Source organism: Sus scrofa, chromosome 9 (genome assembly GCF_054392235.1).
Source record: "Sus scrofa isolate SSC_HxYL_T2T_F1_AM1 chromosome 9, Sscrofa_HxYL_maternal_Yorkshire_Landrace_v2.0, whole genome shotgun sequence".
Lineage (NCBI taxonomy): Eukaryota > Metazoa > Chordata > Mammalia > Artiodactyla > Suidae > Sus > Sus scrofa.
This window is the reverse complement of record NC_139391.1, coordinates 100,360,701-100,383,365: the sequence shown is the minus strand read 5'-3', so window position 1 is coordinate 100,383,365 and position 22,665 is coordinate 100,360,701. Positions and strand designations below refer to the sequence as shown.

General features: G+C 35.4%; 1 protein-coding gene across 2 annotated transcripts in view; it reads right to left on the bottom strand.

Annotated features, from left to right (window-relative positions):
• Window positions 1-535: 535 nt before the first annotated feature.
• SEMA3D (semaphorin 3D) overlaps window positions 536-22,665 on the bottom strand; it is a 205,474-nt gene continuing 183,344 nt past the window's right edge. For both annotated transcript variants that reach the window (XM_021063476.2, XM_084977284.1), the window contains 3 exons: window positions 21,074-21,138; window positions 12,626-12,765; window positions 536-4,869 (listed from right to left, as the gene is read on the bottom strand). In XM_021063476.2, the coding sequence (XP_020919135.1) occupies window positions 4,444-4,869; window positions 12,626-12,765; window positions 21,074-21,138 (631 nt within the window). In that variant the 3' untranslated portion in view covers window positions 536-4,443. The remainder of the gene's footprint in view (window positions 4,870-12,625; window positions 12,766-21,073; window positions 21,139-22,665) is intronic.

The following is a 22,665-nucleotide window of genomic DNA, read 5'->3' as shown; positions in this document are numbered from 1 at the left end:
TTACCTGTAGGAGTTCCTGTTGTGGCTCAGCAGAAATGAACCTGGTTAGCATACACAGGGATGCAGGTTCTATCCCTGGCTTTGCTCAGTGGGTTAAGGATCCGGCATTGCCATGAGCTGTGGTGTAGGTCAAAGAGGCAGCTCAGATCTGGCTTTGCTGTGGCTGCAGTATAAGCCAGCAGCTACAGCTCTGATTCGACCCCTAGCCTGGGAACCTTCATATGCCATGGGTATGGCCCTAAAAATACAAAAAACGAAACAAAAAAATAGTTACCTGTAGTAGTAATGTTTATCTAGTCTGCTAAGGTCTAAATTTAAATCACAGCAAAGCCTAACTATAATAATTGTATTAATTGGGGAGAGAAACCTATTCTTTTCTTTCAAAAGGGAAATTATTGCATACTAAGTACAAAATATATCTACTAAAAATCATCAGGAAATATTTTCTTTGGTTATTTGACTTAGTGAAATTCTTTGTAAAAAATTTAGTTACCATGTTTAGGGTTTGACAACAAAACTTGAACACAACGCAATATTCTGTTTATAACCATAGAACACTAATGTTTGTGTTTTATTATAATACAACCAAAATATACATTTAACAACTTTCAATTATTTTAGATTACAAGACTACATTTCTTTAAAATAGTATAACTATAAAATCAAAATAGATATCTAATACAATAACAGAATTAAATTACACAATTAACTGACAGATTTTTGCCCTTGCCCCCAAAAAAACCTATCTCCAACTTACCATAAATACTTTATATGACAAAATAATTAAATGAGAGGTATAAATCATGTGCATGTTCCCATTTCTACACTGTTAATGTATACAGTCATGGAATTTTTGATCTTATTTTTTAACTTTACATGTAAATTAAACTATTTAAATATTGTGATCATTTACTGTGAGAAAAACATACTTCTATAAAAGAATTTCAAAAATCTCTTTTTCTAAACTGTCCATTCCCAATAAAGCTGATGAATTACAACCTGTTGCCCAGGCAAATGTAACATTCTGAAGGGAAGCTAGGTCACTTTTGATTACCATTTGTATTAATGATAGATATGAAATATTATATTTAAATTTTAAAATCAATACTTAATTGATGCCCTTGTTCAACTTAATATTTTGTAGACATCTGGATGCTATCAAATTGTCCTCGGAAATTTATTTTCAATTTAGTGTTGAAAAACAGGCACTGGCAAGAGTAAACTTATTTTTCAGTTAAATCTGTACAATTCAGTAGAAACAAAAGCTAATGGTGTATAAAGAAACAGAACATAGAGCAAAGGAAAAATTCAAGAGCAAGAGCATTTTGCAGGCAGCATATTGTAAATAAGTATTACTTAGCCAATCAATATCTTTCACTACTGTGGTGGGTTTTGCAAATTTCTGAATTTTTCTATGACTCATTTCCATTTCTTAAATAATTTGGTTGTTTTTAAAAATGTTTATTCAGTATTGTGAATGCAGTGTTTTGGGCTTTTGAGGGGGAAAGTAGGTTCTACATAAATTATTTAGACAATCCATTTCTAAACAAACTCTTAAAATTCCCAGTGAATTGAATGTAAATGAATGCAGACAGTCAGTATTCCATTTAGCAGCATAAGCAGCTGGAATGAAATGCAGGTCAGAATATGCAAATCAGAGACATATGTATTTAAAACAGGGGTGAAAAAATATGAAACTGAGAATAAACATAATTTTAAGACCTCTCCATAAAGAGCTGATTTCTTAGCAAATGTATTTGAAACTCTTGACTATAATTTTTTTTCATTATTTCAAAGAAAATTTGGTAAAGATCCTCAGTGATGAGGAAGTATATATTGTGTCTCGCTCATCTCTAAATTTAATATATTCTTCACATTGTTCCTATAAGTGTTCTAAGCAACTAAAATATTGACAAATGTGGTAGTTTAGATGTCTTCTATATTTATAAATATGCAAAAATCTTTTTCATATGGTTTATTTATAATGACTTATTTTACTAAAAATATTTTAAATATATTATCATAAATTAATAGTTTTAGATCCAAAGCAGCCAGAAAATTAGCTGTAAATTAAAATAGCATCCCCCCTTTTTTTCCTGAATAATTAAAATTATAAAGAATTAATTTAAAAATGGCTTGGACATTCAAATTTTGATGAAAACCAAATTTATTTTCACAAGTCATTCCTAACATTGGCAGTTCACATATTTTTCCCCAAAAAATTTGAGCAATCATAATTTGACCATTACTGTCTGATATACAAATATTAGAAATCTTTCAGAATCTTAAAAAAAAAAAAACTGCTACTTTTCTCGTTTAAAAAACATGTTCTGAGCTTACTATGAGTTCCTAGAACATTTTAAGCCAGCAAATCAGCAGTTACAAACACTCTTGTTAGGTTATTCTATTAGCAGTCTGATCTTGTTGCAGCTATTCTTATAGATTTCTTTTTCAAAGAAAAATTTGTTCTGGTTCACTTTAAAAAAAAAAAAATTCTTCCTTAAGCTTTCCTTATAATAAACCATCTGCAAATATTTATGAGTATCTTATCAAAAGGCGACTTAACCTCATATATCAGTGTGACTACTTTGAGATAGGTAAGCAATGCAAATAAAATGAATGTGGATAGAATGTTTTTAGCATAAAGCCAGTCACAGACATGATACTGAACCCTGTAGTAAGTTGCCCTCTAATCACAGGAGTTCTCACAGGATTTACTTTCAAGACACGTAGAATGCATGAGAAACGAGCAATGTCTGCTATTTAGTTTTCTGAAAAGCTGCCTTCCATGTGAGGAAGTGACTAATTTTTCATTTCACACTAAAAAGGGCATGAAAAGGCAAAACAGAAGAAGGCTAAGGGTTTTGTGTTATATGAAGAAAGGTGAGTCCTTTTTAAACAGGCAGGAAACATACTGAATATATTCAGAGGGAAGGTCAAACTGGAAACATTTGAAAGTGCTTACAAAATATGAAAAAAATGTTATTGTGAGTTTGTTTTCTTTACATGCAGTAGACTTATTTATTATTAAATTACTAAAATAATGCTACTTGAATTAGAGCATATAATCTCAGAAATGCAAAAAGACTGTGTAAAGAAAAGATGTCAAAGAGTTAATTTAACCCTTTCCGTTGTCAAAATTTTTGCATTTGTTCTGTTATTTAACAAATATATAGTATTCCCGCTCCCCACCACTGTTGTCTACCTAATCTATCCCTCTATATATGTATATATGGTATTTTCCTATTCACTCAAGTAAAATCTAATAATCCAATATTCAGGAAAGAATAAAGGCAGTAAACAGAAATAATTTATTGAATGTGATGAATTTTTAGAAAAAAAGAAAGTACATACGGAAATCCCATTGGTTGTAAATAAATTTATATTCATTCTTCCCATGATCCTTTAGAAAATTTATTTTTCCTCAGACTTTAGTAGTAGTTTGTTATAATCTTGAGTTTTTAAACAGATGGATTACAAATTGGCAGCTATTTATACTCCAGTGAATAAAGCTACATTACATTTCACCCACTGTATTTCTGATTGTTCTTCCTTTTTATGGGGATATGAGTTCTCTCCAAAGCCAGAATTTATGACTGGCTTTCTGTTTCTTAACAAATCCCATCTGCATTAGGATGCAGTATACATCATGATGTTTCCCTTATTTTATTAAAACATTTTCCCATATCCTAGTAAAATATTTATTAAGCATTGTGTCCCTATAGAGCTCAGCACATATTCATTCTAAAGACATATAACTGAGCACCAACTTCTGTGAACCTGTTACTCCTGACAAGTCATGAGGAATCCTGGGAGGAGCATTTATGCCCTTCAGTAAATCAATGCTGCAGGGTACTAAATGTAACCCCTGGGGTCTGAAAGAAATAATGCACCTCTCTAAATTCCTAAACCATGCACCAAGAGCAAAAGGCTCATTGGGAAGCTTCCTGTTGGTAATGTGAGCTGTATGTTATGTCTTCCCTCCCATCCCTACCACTAGGTAGCCAGTTCTTTAGTGGAATGATATATTTGTTCATAAGAACATAGAGCACAACTGCATGGTAAATGCCATGTTCCAAGGCCATGCCAGGGAAATAAAGCACCTTAGTATAATATCAAATTTGATGCTTTCTTAGCTCAATTATTTACATGACAAAATAAACTCAAAAACCCAGATCATAAAAAATTTACACATGGAAAGCCCCTCTTTTGAGGATAATTCTGATTCTCTGCAGGTATAAGTTTAGTTTTTATAAAACTGGTCCAGATGAAAGATTTGCCCCTACCATGCCACATCCACCTTAGATAGTCTTATTCAGATTACTGTTCTTGTGCTTTAGCAAAACTCCATGGAAAGCTCTTATGAGTTAGAATGAGGATGAACAAAACAGAAGACAGTGTTTCTGCAGGTAAAGGATTCTTTTCTTTAAATTAAATAGAAAACTACGTGGCCACAGCACTAGGAAGTTCATCCAGGTCTCTGTGATGTCTTCGATTTCTTTTCTTCTTCATTTCCTGCATGTGCTTCCACTTTGGGCCGCCCTTGTTTCGCTGTCTCCTTTTCTCCCTGTGCCACATCTGTTCGCAGTACTGGTCGAGGCTGAAGTTGGGGCTGCTAAGGATTTGGATGTAGTCTTTGTATCTCAACCGTGACTCAGCCAACAGATCCTTGACCCTCCCCTCCTCATGCTCTGCCCTCTGGGTATTTTCCATCTGTTCATTCTCAATGACATTCAAAGTCAGCTTCACTACGGTGTGGATAAAAGTGTGCTCCTGTGCTTTGCAGTAATACATCCCAGAATCCTTCTTCTGCAAACTTCGAATCAGTAGCCCATATTCTGTTTTGATGATCCTTTCATCGGGTTTCAACTGCAGAATTGGAAAAATGCAGGTAATAAATGAGAAACAGAGAGGGCTATGAGAAAATGCAAAGAGGCGATATAGTTTTACTTAGATAAACCTAAAAGATATATTCCTTGTCTGTCATTAAGCATACTATTGTCAGCTATAGTCGAAGAAGGTGAAAAAATTCCACCAAAGTAATTGCCTCTGAAAATGTGTTTGCATGTTATTATATCTTTCTGAACCTTCGGAATATAGTTTTTCTCTCCGTCTATACAGAGGAATAAAAAGCTATGAAAATTAATGAAGTAAACCTGGAAACTATCAACTGACACAGAAACAGAGATTTCCAATATTAGTTGTTGTCCTAAGAACACCAATTTGTATCTAAATTTCAGAGCCAGAATGTGACATTGACAGTCACTGTAGAAAAATAGCTTCAGTGCATCCTTCTTCCTACAATGTAGAATAAACAATGATTCCAAAAGGAATTTACTATTTCCTAGATATCACCAAATAATCTGAGCAGCAGATGGAAACTGTACATGGTGACTTGTTAAAAGTCAAGTGGAAAGGCATGGAGGATACATCCTTTTGGATGTTAGAGCTGTAATTGAGTAGGACCATACATTCAGAAGGTTAGCAACATTTAAAGCTGAATTTCTCTTTTTACTATGGATTGAATTTTGATACTGTGTGTATATATGATCCTTTAGACTATGTCACTTGTGGACATATTTGCCATTCCTCCATCTACTGTAACATGGTAATGTGATTTCAAGTGTGAGAAAGCTCAATGAACAAAAAGAACCTCCCCTGAAATGTGATGCTCTTTGCCCTTTGAAGCAACAGTGCTAAAAGACAATTCAAACATTTAAGCTTGCCTGGCCCCCAGTCTGGTGTGAAAGTGAACTTATCTTCAATAAACTAGAGGCATGTTTACCCACACAAGAGCCCTGTTTAATTTGGAGTATTGTTGAGTGGCTCAGCATTAAGTAGAATAACAACAACAGCAAAGAAGTCTGGAAGATTTCCCAGTTTACACATCTGCCCCTGTATTGTAGACTTTGAGTTGATGGAAATCAAGGAGGCATAAAGACGGCTAAATTAAATTTATTCACAGTGGGTGGACTATACTTTGCATCTTTATGTGAAAAATATGTAGGAAAAATCCCTCCAATTCTGGAAATATGAGAAAAGGAAAAGAAACATCTCTGGCTATCAGCCCAGTTCGCTAACAAGTATATGGCCAACCACCCTCTGTGTCAGAGAAGTGCAGCTGGCGGGGTACCACACGAGGCCAAAGGAAGGTCACAGCTCAGATCCCTGGTTAATGAGCCTGAATGGTCTCCAGCCCTGCCTTTGCTCTACAATGCACACCATCAGGGTTTTGTTTGTTTGTTTCCCTTACTTTGCCCATTTGGTGAGTTGGGTGTGCAGTATTTTTTTCCTAATGGATTTATTTTAAAGACCTGGCCATTTTAAAATGCCACTGTAATACAAACTAATGTTGAATTAACTTACATTCTCAGAAACTATAGGAATCTAACTAAAAGAAAAGCGAATTTAAATTGGTAGACATATAAAGAAGTATAACAGAAATAGCAATCTCAAATTTCACACACACTATATTTTTCCTCTAAATAATTTTATTATAGGAATTGTTTAAATATATCTTAGATCATGAAATTCTGACTCCGCAGCCTATGTTCTGGTCTGTATCTGCTCTGCTTCCTATGACTGACTACTCATTCATTTTCCCTGATTGGTTTCCCATTTATCAAGTTGGTGACATGGCATATGGTATATTGGGGAGGTTAAAAGTAAAACTCTTTGAAGGTTAACGTGTGAAGTATTATTAGCAACATCATAGACTACCGCCATGTTGCTGGAAAGGTGATGCTCTGAAGCCTCTATTTCAGTAATTCTTTAATGGAAAATGGCCTGTGGTTATTAGCATGATGATCAAAGGAGGGTGACTTCAGTTCTAGTTCATCTCTGGATTTTCTTTCATAGCTGATATTCTGCCTAATGTTTAAACTGCATTTAATGTGACTTTTAAAGATTGTCAAAGCTCTGACTCACTATTTTTTATTGTTCTTTTTAAGCTTCTGACAGGAAAGAATGATGACTTTGTGATTTCACACATATCCTGCAACACTTTGTCATTATTTTAAGGGGTTGTGTGTGCGTGTGTGTGTCCTGTTTATGTTGCATTACTCTGAAGTCTGGCCCCCTCCCCTCCTTTCCAGTCTACCTCTGTCCCTATAGGCCTCAGGGTGTCATAAAACACCTGGCATTTCCTTACTTCATCATGGTCCTTCATCTTCCCTTTCTTTGGTGAAATGCTTTGTTTTTCTTTTTTCTTTTTGTTTGTTTTTTTGTTTTGACCTACAGATATAAAGCTTGTTTTAATGAATTTCTTTCTGGATTTATCCAGTGTGTATTAGATCATTTAAGTGAGTCTTTTCTTCCTAAAATTTCAAAAATATGCCTGTAATAGAATACTATCTCTAATAAAATACATTTGCAATCTAGAGATAGAAATCTGTGACCTAGAAATTAAGTGGTTGATTAACATTTGCCTCCTTTACATTCTCATTTTCTGTAATGCTATCATTCTGGAATAGGATGCATTATGCAAACTGTATCTCAACAGTGAAATGTCAGCATAGTCAATTTAGAAAATTCAGCTTCTCTACAAAGAGATAATGTAATCTCTGGCCAATGATTTAAACACATGGAATTTTCTCTACTCTAGAAGTGATGAGTAAAAACTGCTCAGCCTTACAAATCAAAACCATGCTTGAACTTGGGTCAACTATCTATTGCCTAATATGAACAAGGTAATATATTTGGCATTATTAAATGTAGATCTTCACTGCAGGGCAATTCATTTAAAAAAGAGAAGAGAAACATGAAAAGGGAGAAAGGACAGTTAAGTACAAAGCATCAGGTAAAGGTCAGAGACTTCATTCTCTGATAATAGCAGCTTAATGGTAATTCCTTTGCAGATCATTCACCTGTAAGTTCTTTCACAGCTAAAGTCTTGGAAATGACTAGGGCCTCAAGAATATCTCCCTTTTTCAACAAACATAGAAGAAGAGTTATTCTAAATTAATGCTGAGGCAACTAGCACATTATTTAAAAGAAAAAAATCAAATTAACACATAAATCGCTCCCAGGTTAATTTAGTATCTTTGAATAAATGTAAATACAAAATGTAAACTGTAATATTAAAATAATAAAATTACAGAGTTCCTGTCCTAGCTCGAATCTGACTAGGAACCATGAGGTTGTGGGTTCGATCCCTGGCTTCGCTCAATGGGTTAAGGATCCGGCGTTGCTGTGAGCTGTGGTGTAGGTTGCAGACATGGATTGGATCTCGCATAGTTGTGGCTGCGGCATAAGCTGGCAGCTACAGCTCTGATTAGATCCGTAGCCTGGGAACTTACATATGCCATGGGTGCGGCCCTAGAAAAGGCAAAAAAAACCCATAAAATTACTAGTGTGTGTGTGTGTGTGTGTGTGTGTATTTGCTGTTTCTTTGGGGAAGGAATTTATAAGCATAAAAATTGAGAAATAATACAGATATAAACCTATAGATTTATCTCTATAATACATAAAACTTAAGTTAGAAACATACAAAAAGAAAAAAACATACAAAATTTTTTAGATATGACATAATAAAAATTACTTATACATCACATTAAAATGTTAATATCTATAATATATAAGGGGCATCTTAAAATAATTTTTAAATGAATATATCGACAAAAAGTGAGCAAAAGGCAGCAAGAATTTAACCAATACAGTGATTTTGTTGGGAAATTAGCAATATGTAGTTGTTTATCCAAAGCTGTAATATAACTAAAGCCTTTAACTCACTTATCTTGGAGTTCCCATTGCAGCTCAGTGAAAACAAACTTGACTAGTATCCATGAGGATGTGGGTGTGATCCCTAGCCTCGCTTAGTGGGTTAAGGATTTGGCATTGCCATGAGCTGTGATGTAGGTCACAGATGTGGCTCAGATCTGGCATTGCTGTGGCTGTGGCATAGGCTGGCAACTGAGGCTTCTATTTGACCCCTAGCCTGAACATTTTCATATGCCATGGGTGTGGTCCTAGAAAAGGAAAAAAAAAAAAAAAAACTCACTTAAAATTTTGTTCTAAGAGAAACAGACAAGCAGAAAAAGATTTAGATATAGTGCAACCGACTAATATTTTAAGAGGTTTCATGAACATGAAATAAAACATGGAGCATCTATGGATGACTGTGGAATCAGGATGGCAGAAGTGTGGAACAGGAAAACATGGTATTAAAGTTGAATGATAGAGGAAATACTCATAGTGTAACAGTTAGTGGGAGGAAAAAGGCTGAAATAGACATCAAAATAGTATTTGTGCTTATCTACACTTAGTGGCCTTATAGTTTTTTATGTGTTACTGTATTTTCAAAACCATTTATATTGCTTTTAGAATAAAAGCAAGAAAAATAAAAGACCTACAGCTACAAAATGCAAATGTTTGAAGATGTTTTTAAAACAGTTTAAAATCCACAGAAAACAGAAAAAGGTATTGCCTTTTATTCAGATCTCAAAAGTTCAACAGAAGCTTGAGGACTATTGATTGACTTGGCTAGTTACAGCATAAACATCATCAATATTAAGAACAGCTTTATAAGAAAGTCAGCAGATAACTGATTCATGACCTCCTCAACAGCACCCAACTGTGAAACAACTCAGCAAGGAAATGCTCTCCTCCTGGCAGAGAATAACCTGGTGACAGCCTTATGCCACAGGAGATCCTGGGCCTTCCCTCCGGCATTTTTTTTTTTTTTTTTTGAATGGAGGACAGATTTCAAACTGTGACCTTCTTAGTAAAGAGCGGAGGGTATCCTGCTGGGAAAAATGCTTCAAATCTAGTCTGGATTTTGCCCCTCTCCTCAGCTCAGGAAGCAGTATTGCATATCGTGGAGAAATGTGTAACTACCTATTTACAAAGACAGATGAAAATACCAGTAGAAACATTACAGCTAAAATATTTTTAAAGTATAATTCAATAAATACACTATTTCTGCTCCATTGAAATTCATGGAGCGTGGTACCACTAATGCCTGCATGACATACTGTTAAAAGGTACATTAAAGTCATGCATAGCATTTTCAGGAAACATGAAAGATGTGAATGCAAACCTGCATAGGCAAATGTACATATCTATAACTGGGAGAGTACCCCAAGCCAAGTTCTGTATTTTTCAACTGTCAGATTTTTTTTGTCATGGAGGAAAAAATCGTTATTAAAAATTATATTTAACTGAAAAGATATTCTCAAACTTTATTAACTCTAAAATTAAAAATACTGGCTTGGTACATTAAAAAGTAAAATATTCCAGTGTAACTAATCTACATGTTAAAAAAATCCAGATAGCATTCCTCCAATATTTGAGGGATAAATGATAAATTCTGAGATTAAATCACTTCCTTGTCAGATAAAACTTTGATATATATTGGTAAAAAAAAATGAGACCCTTAAGCATCTATTGTGAATACAAATATGCTATATTCTTAGCATTTATGGATGTCAGTAATTGAAGAATCAGACTTTATTGGAGCAATCTGACATGAAGAATGAAGTTATTCCCTTAGTATTAAATATGCATAGGGTCAACATTTTGATAGAGAAGTTATTCTTAGATAAAGAGAATGAAAGTAACTTGTCAATATAATGGTGGAACATATGTTTAATTAATTACTTAGCCTAAAATTTGGTTCTCTGACTCCAAGGTTTTTCAACTGCAGCACTACTGACACTTGGATGGGGAAGATAATTATTTATCATGAGGGACTGTGTATTCCATGATGGTTAGCCTTACCCCTGTCCTCTACCTACTAGATGCCAGTAGGCTCCTCCACCCATCCAGTTGTGATAACTGAAAATGTTTCCAGGTACTGCTCAATGTGGAACTCTGGGAGCAAAACTGTGCAAAGTTGAGAAATACTATTTCATGGTAATGTTTGACTGAGTACATATGCTATTTAAATGTTTATAGACTTAACAAGGAGGCTGATTTTTGGAGAACTTTTGGTCCACCTACTTATATGACCAAGAAATTGAGTGTTAGAAAAGTCAGAACCAGCTCATGAATCCTCAGTAGTCAAGGTGAACACATGATCAGAGCTATTCCTTATGTCACACATCCTCCCAGATAGTGTCAGCAATTCTGTATGCATATTTCACACTTGTAATGCATTGCTTTGAAATTCACATTCTCATATGTGTTTTCTCATTTTATTTTGACAGTTACTTCTGCATTTATTTTAGTCACCTTAGAAAATTCTGGCCCAGAGGACTTTAGTGAGATCATCAAAGAATCATTACTTAGCCCATCTAATCCTGACCCTGTGTTCATTCCATTACCATTACAGTGATCCTAGTTTAATACGGGGACTTTTAGAGCTCTAGATTGAGTATCAGTGTTTACTCACAGGCATTAGAATAGAAATATAAAAGTTCTGTCCTTTTTAACCTTTGTTTCCTGACATCCACATTAATATTAATACAGGCTTTCATAGACTACCCCAACTCATCTCATTAAATTCAGTTACATGTATAACCTATCTACCTCAAAAAAATCTCTGTGATATGTTTTAATTACACGTATGTGTTAGAAAAACTGAACAGAAGAAAAAGATGAGTAGATCATCCTGCTGATTTGATTTTAACATACAAGAGTGAATTGACACACGTGGACACACATGTCCAGATACTGCTCCCATCCATTCATAGAATATAATACAGATATTTTCATTTTGGTACAAACTTCATGTTTCATTTTAGAATCTAAATTGAACCCAATGTGAGTTAGAATTTAGTCACTGTGCTACTGTGGTCAGAAAGTTTTGTTTTGTTTTGTTTTGTTTTGTTTTTTGGTCTTTTTCTATTTCTTGGGCCGCTCCTGCGGCATATGGAGGTTCCCAGGCTAGGGGTCTAATCGGAGCTGTGGCCGCCAGCCTACGCCAGAGCCACAGCAACGCAGGATCCGAGCCGCATCTGCAACCTACACCACAGCTCACAGCAACGCCGGATCGTTAACCCACTGAGCAAGGGCAGGGACCAAACCCGCAACCTCATGGTTCCTAGTCGGATTCGTTAACCACTGCGCCATGACGGGAACTCCGAAAGTTTTGTTTTTGATCAGAAAATTATTTTAAAATAGAGACCATCTATGAAAAATAAAAAGTTGAAAAAGAACCATGTAAATTTTTAAAAGTCAATCTACTTTTAAAGGTACTTTAATTTTTACCTTTTAAATGCATTTCATTAATGCATTTGCATTAAACTGACCTATTCTTATCTCAAAGGCATTGATTGTTACCTTGGGTACTAGAGAGCATAAATTTTATTTTCCTGAGGAAGGGGAGGGATGGACTAGGGGTTTGGGATTGGCATATGCACACTATTGTTTATAGAATGAATGGTCAATGAAGATCTATTGTATAGCACAGGGAACTCTACTCAATATTCTGTAATAACCTACATGGGAAAAGAATCTGAAAAGATGGAAATGTGTATATGTATAACTGAATCACTTTGTTGTATAGCATAAATTATTACAACGTAAATCAACTATAATTCAATAAAACAAAACAATTTTATTTCCTTGTTATCAAGTAATGTTAAGAGCACCATGTGGCACTAAAAGTTGAACATCTCTCACAACCTAACCTTGATTTAAGTTTTCCGCTATTTATCTCAAGTATCCTTTCATGACTATAACTTACCTCCTCTCGATGTTCATCTCCTGATCGCTGGAGATACCACTTAATAGATGCTTGTTGAGATTTAGGAATACATTCCAGAAAGGTTGAATTAAATTCAATGCCAAAAATCACCTTTTCATCAGCAGCTTCATGACTAATGCCTGGAAAGCAAACATGGAATAGGAGATTAACCTTGACCTGATTTTAAAAGCAATGGGAAAATAGGCTGATTTAGAACAGATGCCAAGGGGAAAAGATTCATATACATTATTAAAAAGAAAGGAAATTCATGTTTTAATATTGTTACCTGAGAATCAAATATTATCTAATAGATAGATTTTTAAAACTCTATCCCTGCATGGCAATTTTTACTCTTTCATCAACATAGCAACATTTTGCGATTTATTTTTTTAAATAAGAATTCACAACATCTAACTCTAAACATTGAGCCTCTCTGAGCTGAACTGAATGAATTTTAACATATTTTAGTGCTTTATTGACTTTTAATCTGTATAAAATATAACTAATTTTGTATATAGAACTGGAAGAGAAATTTATTTCACCTTTAAAGAAAAATTCTATTATGAACTAGTCCACAGAGCTGACCATATAACATAAGATGTCAGAAAAGTAGTGTGGTGTGCTCCATTCGTGATGAAATTCTATGACGATGCTATTAAGTTAGATGATCTAATACTCAGAATCAGGAACTTATCTGTATTCTCTACCTCCAAAGTGTTCTCTTTTATTCAAAGAGGGATATTTTAGCCCAATATGCATTTGCCGTAAGATAGTTATGGGAGGCTAAAGGATCAGTGTCTCAAACACCTTACTCTCATAAATCAACTGCACCATCTGAAATACATTCCATCCAGAGTAGCCAAAGGCTGTGTCCCATGTGTGATCTAAGATCTGTAGCTAAAATTTGATCAAATAAAAAATGACAGCTTCTCAGTCTGGCCCAAACATGCACTTTTTCATCATATATTCAGATGTCTCAATTCTGCAGATGGGCCTGCTTAGAATTTAAGGCATAAACCAGAATAAGGCTTAAGGGACCTAAGTGAATCCTAAATCTAAACACACAAAATTATCAGCAGAAATGGCATGGATGCATATACATTGAATAGTTAGGCCTTTTTTCAAGTAACTTCTTTTGAACTTATTTATGTCTTACCAGCAATGATTAAGTCAAGCATGCTGACCCCATTATGAATTAACCTCACCTAATCTTCAAAATGTGTGGATTCCACTTGAAATCTGTAATCCATCCACTATCTCTGCCAATTCAACAGATTATAGCTACAATTTTCACAGTTAATAAATTCCTAATGCACAGAAAGATCCAGCGCTGATCATGGAAGAGAAAGACATGCATCATTGCATAGTAACAGGTACCATTTTCCTGAGCAAAGGGAGTTCATGAACAAAGCAAGACTAAATGTGGATGCAGCTGGACTGTTAGGTGATGGGGCAAGGGCTCAGGAGAGACTTAATTAGACAGATTCAACCACAGAATTGGTTCATTTAGCATAAGATAAACTAGTGAAATCAACTGGAAAGGTGAAATTGTGAGCCGACTGTATGAAATCTATCTTCAAATCTGTAGAAACAGTAGAAAGTAGTGACCTTTTGACACAAAGTCATCACCACATTAGTTTGTCTGGAAATTAACTGACCGTTGCTTCCAATAATGTTTGTTTTATCTCTGAGATTAAATTTTTCTATTTTTAAATATCTATGTATGTGTATAGGATACATACATATATACAATGTTCTATTACTATCTATTTTTAAATATGCAAAAGTTATATCCAGTAATGATTTTATAAGACTGATATCCAATAATATTTTTAAAGAGCAGAATATCTTCTCATTAATTTTAAAGATAATATTTTAACCATCCAGATTGCAGGCAAAACTATTTTTCATGGAGAAATATCTGAAATATTTCTTCATAATAAACATTTGACATGTCACTGAAGTCACTGCAGCAAGACTAAATGTGTTTAACATTGTTAAACTGTGGTTCATCTACATGAATTACTGATTTTATATCATTAATAATCATGCAGTATCACAGTATACAACAATTAATGAACAAAGAAAGGGAGAAAGGAAGAGAATATTTGCCAATTATCCAAGACTTGATTACATACCGAGTCAATGCAACACATATTTATGGTGGATTATAAGTGAGTCATTTCTTTTTCTAAGGTTTTCATTTTTTCCTGATAACATTCAAATTTTATTCCATTTTTCCAGAACACACATACTTAAATGTTTATCACGAGATATCATCAGGGTTATATGGTCTGATGACCCTGAAAATTCTCACTTTCTTTTATTTTTTTTTCATTTTTTAAAATTTTACTGAAGTATAGTAGATTTACAATGTTGTTATACTTTCTGCTATACAACAAAGTGAGTCAGTTACACATGTACACACATCCATTCTCTATCAGATTCTTTTCCCATATAGATTATCACAGAATATTGGGTAGAGTTCCCTGTGCTATACAGCAGGTCCCCACTGGCCATCCATTCCATATACCTCAGTGTATGTATGCCAGTCCCAAATCCCCAGTCCATCCCTCCCCCAAACACCTGTCTCCTTTGGTGACCATAAGTCTGTCCTCGAGGTCTGTGTGAGTCTGTTTCTGTTCTGCAAATGAACTCATTTGAATCCTTTTTGAGAGTCCACATATAAGTGATATTATATGATGTTTATCTTTCACTTTCTAACTTCACTTAGTATGATAATCTCTAGGTCCACCGTGTTGATGCAATATTTCATTCTTTTGTAAGTCATCTCCTTTATTCTTTACCAAAAACTATTGTTCAAATGTGACCCCTTCTCTCTCCTATGACTGAAAATGTATACTTTGTAAGTACCCTCATCTTCTCTATTTTAATTCTCATAATTGATTCTCTAGCTCTGGCTTCTCCTGTTCTAATCAGTTCCCAAACAGGTGTCAACTACTTTTTTTTTTCTTTTTTTAGGGCTGCACCTGAGGCATATGAAAGTTCCCAGGCTAGGAGCTGAATCAGAGCTACAGCTGCCAGCCTATACCACAGCCGTAGTAACGCTGGATCCTCGACACACTGAGTGAGGCCAGGGATCCAACCCACATCCTCATGGTAATAGTTGGATTTGTTTCCACTGCACCACAATAGGAACTCCCAACTACTATTATTTTTAGAACAACTGCTTAGCATTATGAAATAGCGTCTTCTCATCTATAGGGTAAATATAAACATTAATCAAGGAAATTAAAGAAGATGTAAAGAAATGGAAAGATATTCCATGCTCCTGGGTTGGGACAATTAATACTGTAAAAATGGCTATACTACCCAAAGCAATCTACAGATTCAATGCAATTCCTATCCAATTACCCATGACATTTTTCACAGAACTAGAACAAACAATCCAAAAATTTATATGGAATCACAAAAGACCCAGAATTGCCAACACAATTCTGAGGAACAAAAACCAAGCAGGAGGCATAACTCTCCCAGACTTCAGGCAGTATTACAAAGCCACTATCATCAAGGCAGTGGGGTACTGGCACCAAAACAGACATATAGACCAATGGTACAGAACAGAGAACCCAGAAATAAACCCAGACACCTATGGGCAATTAACATTCGACAAAGGAGGCAAGAATATAAAATGGGAAAAAGACAGTCTTTTCAGCAAGCACTGCTAGGAAACCTGGACAGCTGCATGTAAATCAATGAAACTAGAACACACCCTCACACCATGCACAGAAATGAACTCAAAATGGCTGAAAGACTTAAATATAAGACAGGACACCATCAAACTCCTGGAAGAGAACATAGGCAAAACATTCTCTGACATCAACCTTACGAATGTTTTCTCAGGTCAGTCTCCCAAAGCAACAGAAATAAAAGCAAAAATAAACCCATGGGACCTCATCAAACTGACAAGCTTTTGCACAGCAAAGAATACCAAAGAGAAAACAAAAAGACAGTTTATGGAATGGGAGGGAGAAAATAGTTTCAAATGATGCAACTGACAAGGGCTTAATCTCTAAAATATACAAGCAGCTTATACAACTCAACAGCAAAAAAGCCAACAACCCAATGGAAAAATGGGCAAAGGACCTGAATAGACATTTTTCCAAGGAAGATGTACAGATGGTCAACAAGCACATGAAAGAATGCTCAACATCGCTGATTATTAGAGAAATGCAGATCAAAACTACCATGAGATACCACCTCACACCAGTCAGAATGGCCATCATTAATAAATCCACAAATAACAAGTGCTGGAGGGGCTGTGGAGAAAAGGGAACCCTCCTGCACTGTTGGTGGGAATGGAAACTGGTACAGCCACTATGGAGAACAGTTTGGAGATACCTTAGAAATCTATACATAGAACTTCCATATGACCCTGCAATCCCACTCTTGGGCATCTATCCGGACAAGGCTCTACTTAAAAGAGACACTTGCACCCGCATGTTCATTGCAGCTCTATTCACAATAGCCAGGACATGGAAACAATCCAAATGTCCATCGACAGATGATTGGATTCGGAAGATGTGGTATATATACACAATGGAATACTACTCAGCCATAAAAAAAGGATGACATAATGCCATTTGCAGCAAAATGGATGCAACTAGAGAATCTCATACTGAGTGAAATGAGCCAGAAAGACAAAGACAAATACCATATGATATCACTTATATCTGGAATGTAATATAGGGCACAAAGGAACCTTTCCAAAGAAAAGAAAATCATAAACTTGGAGAATAGATTTGTGGTTGCCAAAGGGGAGGAGGAAGGAGTGGGGTGGTTGGGGAGCTTGGGGTTAATAGATACAAACTATTGCTTTTGGAATGGATTTACAATGGGATCCTGCTGTGTAGCACTGAGAACTATGTCTAGTCAGTTATGATGGAGCATGATAATGTTCCATTATCATGTGTAATGGAAAATAGGATGTGTACATGTATGTGTAGCTGGTTCACCATGCTTGTACAGTAGAAAAAAATTGTATTGGGGAAATAACTATTAAAAATATAACAATTAGGGAGTTCCCGTCATGGCTTAGTGGTTAATGAATCCAACTAGGAACCATGAGGTTGCGAGTTCGATCCCTGGCCTTGCTCAGTGGGTTAAGGATCCTGCGTTGCCGTGAGCTGTGGTGTAGGTCGCAGACACAGCTTGAATCCCATGTTGCTGTGGCTGTGGTGTAGGCCAGTGGCTATAGGTCCAATTAGACTCCTAGCCTGGGAATCTCTTTATGCCACAGGAGTGGCCCTAGAAAAGGCAAAAAGACAAAAAAAAAAAATATATATATATGTATATGTGTGTATGTGTATATATATATATATGTGTGTGTATATATATATATATATATATATATATATAACAATTTAAAAAAGGAAAAAAAATACAAACCCTATGAAATAAAATAGGGATCATTACACAGTTAACCAAACCTATGTGAGCTCTTTCTGATTTTAATAACCATTACTTCGTCTTCTTAGTAAAATCTGATTGTTTCCTGAAGGCACAGCTCAAGTGCTGTCCATCTGAGCATCCTTCCTTTACCTATGCATTATATGAACATACTTTCATGCCTACCCTAATGGCATTGCTATCACTGCAGGGAATACACTGGTGATTCTGACAGGCAAATTCACTGCCCTCAAAAAACTTATATTCTAGAGACAGAGATAATGTAATCAAGAGAATGAATAAATAAAGACTATAGCAGCTAGTTGTGTTACCCACTACTATTTAACAATAAAGCAGATTAGGGAATAACTAGGGGTAGAAGGGGAGAAAGATATTTCAGGTAGGATGGTCAGGAAGGGTGTCTCTGAGAAATTAACGTTTTAATAGTGGAATTAAACAATGTGAAGGTGGAGCTACATGGATACCTGAAGAGAAGAGTTCTTCAGGTACAGAGGAGACAAACGCTGGTAGGGCTGAGGCAGGAACCAGATTGATACTTTGGAAAAGAGAAAGCCAACCAGAAAAGTCATGCCAGTGACCTGAGGATCGCAGCAGGTGTTAGAAACCAAATGAAGCGGAGTCTTGCAGCTCATGGCCAAAGCTGTGGAGTTTTTACTAATTGTTCTAAGAAGTTAGTGTAAGATTTTAGGTAAGAGAATTACATGATCTGACTGATGTCCTTAAAGAGGTTACTCTGACTACTGAGTGAGAGCCAGGCTGAAGGGAGGCAAGTATGGCAGCAGGAAGCCCAGTTTAGCAGCTCCTGAAGAGGTCTGGTGGGTCTGGTTAGGATGACATCTACAGAAGTGATAAGAAATAGCGGATGTGACCACTGAGCCAGACATACTGAGAGGCTGGTGATGTGAAAGAAAGAGAAGCATAAACAGATGACTCCTAGCTGCTCTTTGACCTAAGCAGTAGAGTGAGGGGTGGTGCTACTTATTAATATTGGGAAAGTCAGAAGAACTAATCAGTTTTGGAGACAATAACAATTTATTTCTCAGATATAATTTGAGAATGAGAGGTTCTTAAATAGGCATAGAAGCGTACAAGTCTTGCACACAGACAAGAGTTCAGAACTGGACTATGAATTTGGAAGTAAAATTGCTTCTGATAGTATAGAAATGGGTGGTGTCAAGGAGTGAATACACAGAGATTGGCTATTTAGATGGTAAGATGAAAAGGAAACTTAAGAACAATCAGAAAGAGCAGCCTGTAAGGTAAGAGAAAAAAACAGAAGTACCATGAGGCCTAGGTGTGTTGGAACACCATCTCTCAAAACAGAAAGCCCTGATTTACAGTGCTTGCCAACTTTCCTGGTGCTAAAACTCCCACCATGACAAATTCAAGCTAACGATGGTTTAAAACAAGCTCACAAAATTCCTACATAATAAACAATCAACTGTCATGGGGCCATAAGAATTGGCTCCAGGACATCACCACATGAAAGTCATATGAATAAAGCGTTTCAGGGAAGAGATACTTAGAAAGGAAGTAAAAACAGGAACTGAAATATGGCCACTGGATTTGGCAAGGAGGAGTGCTGGTGATCTTGACCAAAATGGGCAGAGTGGTGATGATGGTTAGAAAAGACAATGTGCAGTGGGTTATAACAGGACATGGTAAAGTGGAGAAAGTATTTGTGAGTGCCTTAGATGTTCTGTCTCCTTAAAATGTTTATCATTACAAGATGGCATATATTTCACTGGTTTTTACATTTATTGCACCCTCTCCTAACACACACTTAAATATAAGATCCATGAATACACAGATTGTTTTCCTTTTTGTTCATTAATATGTCCTCAGTACCTAAAAGCATCCCTGCTAAATCTCATATGCATGTATGAAAAACTGTAAGTATAGCATGCAGTAATGATTGTTAAACACCGGACATAACAGTGAGTCACCTACACATGAGAACAAGAAGATGAACACATTACTCTGGACTAGAACTTATTTTTCTGAAGAATGAAATTATAAATTATAAATAACGTTTTGTTTTTAAATTAAGAAAACTCTGCTGGACCAGCAGTAATAGACTACAAAATCTGGGCTCTTTACTCAGTGGCGATGGTTACTAACTGTGATGAAGGGAAAGCAGCTCTTTTCTTCCTCCAGCTGTGTGTCTGTGTCCATGTGTATGTGCATGCACATGCGAGGGCATGGGCCTGGATATATATTTTTCTATATGAAGGAAGAGCTTGAGAGTGGAATATAACACTCTGGAATATAAACTTTAACAGATTTTTTTTTTCTCTGTTGTCAAGAGTCACTCAACACACCTCCTCTCAATTCTCCACTATGCCCTTTTAACACTCAGACTTTTAAGATCTTCCATTCTATGAACTCCCCCCAGAACAAGACAGCCTCTGGTGCTCTCGTTTGCTAAACTCTCATATCACTAATTGTGCCTTATGACATCTCCCCAAAGAATTGTAGGCTCTCTAAGGAGACTCTTTGTCTCCAAGTATACCCAGGACAATTACATGCACATGGAAGTCACTTAATAAAAATTTACTGATTGAATGGATACATGAATTAATAAGGAAGTACAAATAATGCACTGGCTACCTAAAACTTCTTTCTTATAAGTGTCAGCACTGTTGTTAAATTTTTCTGGGCAGGTCTCTTTGAGTTTACTCTTAACGTCCATATGTTTTAGACTATATTCTGCTTTATCTTTAATAGCAGTTTCAGACTTTACAAGGATGGATAAGGCATTTAAAAAGGGGGAAGGAAAGGTACAGGAATTTTAAAAGCCATATGAAACAAATAACAATATAACAAAGAATTATTCACTTAGACACGTGAACAGGGGGCTGATTTATAAAACCTCCTATTGCTTTTCCAGAACACAAGCATTACATGAAATGAGATTTTCCTATATAATAGATGTTTTAAGTTATATAAGAAAAAAGACACACTAAAACCAGGTTTAAAATTTTCAATGGGAGAAACGCATGTTAATCCTATACTCACTGTCTTCTATGTCCCAGCACTGGGTGATTGGGTCTCCATACTTCACATCCTGACGTCTAGCTCGCCTATGGAAAAGGGATTCAACTCTTTAGAACTTCAAGCATGATATCTGGAATATACAAGTCTACAATAACTCGAAGATCAGTGGCAGAAGAAGAACTGTGCTTGTTTTACCGCTAAAATAAAATGCAGGTCCAAATTCCAATCACTCTAACATTAATTCAAATATTAGCGGTAGAGTCCTAAGAGACTGGATCCTATTTTGGCAATAACATGATCTGAATTTAACTTCCTCAATTTTCTTTTTCTCTGACTTTTGACCCATTATGAAAAGGAACAAGTGTGAATACAAACACAATTCATTTTTTATATACATCAAATGGAGTAACTACCCTTACCCTCTTTTTTTCAGTCATTGGAAAAGTAATAAAATATAAAATAGCTTTAGTTAGTGGGAAAGGAAGTACATACAAATATAAAAATACCTTATCATGCAAAGATTCATTATATTATTGATGTGATTAAGCAATGAGATAACTATCATTTGAAACAGAAGTACAAGTCTGATATGGCATGAACGGCTAGATGTTATTTCTAACTGTTGACACACAGTTAACATTGTTTTTTGCAGAGTAGTGAAAATAACAATAATAAAATAATGACCTTGTGCATGACTGTCACATATTTTTAAGAGAAAATAATTGACTAGTATAAAACAAAAGAAAAAATTTGCTAAATTTAAGTTAAACAAGTTTTAGAGTACAGTTTCATTTGCTTTGGCTATTTTATGGTGCCACCTCGGAGATCACAGATGTCACAGGAAACTCCTATGATGTGCAGGGTGTTCCTTGAGAGGAATGCTGACCGGATGACAACCCTGTGGAAGATGCATCTATCATGCACATTTTTTGGCTCACATGGACATTATGTTAGGTAAGGGAGAACATCACAGTGGCATGTCTGCTAGATCAGAGATACAGACTTGGGAAATACAAGAAGAAAAAATTATGATGGTATAAGGTACATGAGGTCAAGAATGTTTTTAAATCTTGGCTTCTTCAAGAACAAGACCAATTCATCAAACTGAAGGTTCATTACCAACTAATGAACATTCTTGTTTTTCAGCTTCTAGAAAAGAAAAGCATTCCCCAAAGACTCACTAGGATGAGTATATTCTTGGTCAAAAACTGTAACAAATGTTGGTGACTTTTTACTTTAAACTTGAAATAATGGTATCTCTCTATTAATATTTAATTTATAGATTTCAGGGAATATAAAAGGTCTCTGTTTTAAGCAGTATCTGCTTTTGTACTATACATTCAGTCTTTGACCCCCAGAATTGGCAATTTGACAAATCAATAAACTTTCAAAAAGATAATAGTGCATATGTATTAACAGGACAAACATAAGCTCACCTGTTATCTTATTTTGCTAAGACTTAGATTAAAAAAAAAATCCATATACAATTTGCTGACTTAGAAGAAAGTATACTTTGAGCAATACTTTAGAAACTAGTATTACAATAATCCACATTTTAAAATAATGATATTTTAATATATTCAGCTGCCATCAGTCAGATTAATGAGCAGGTT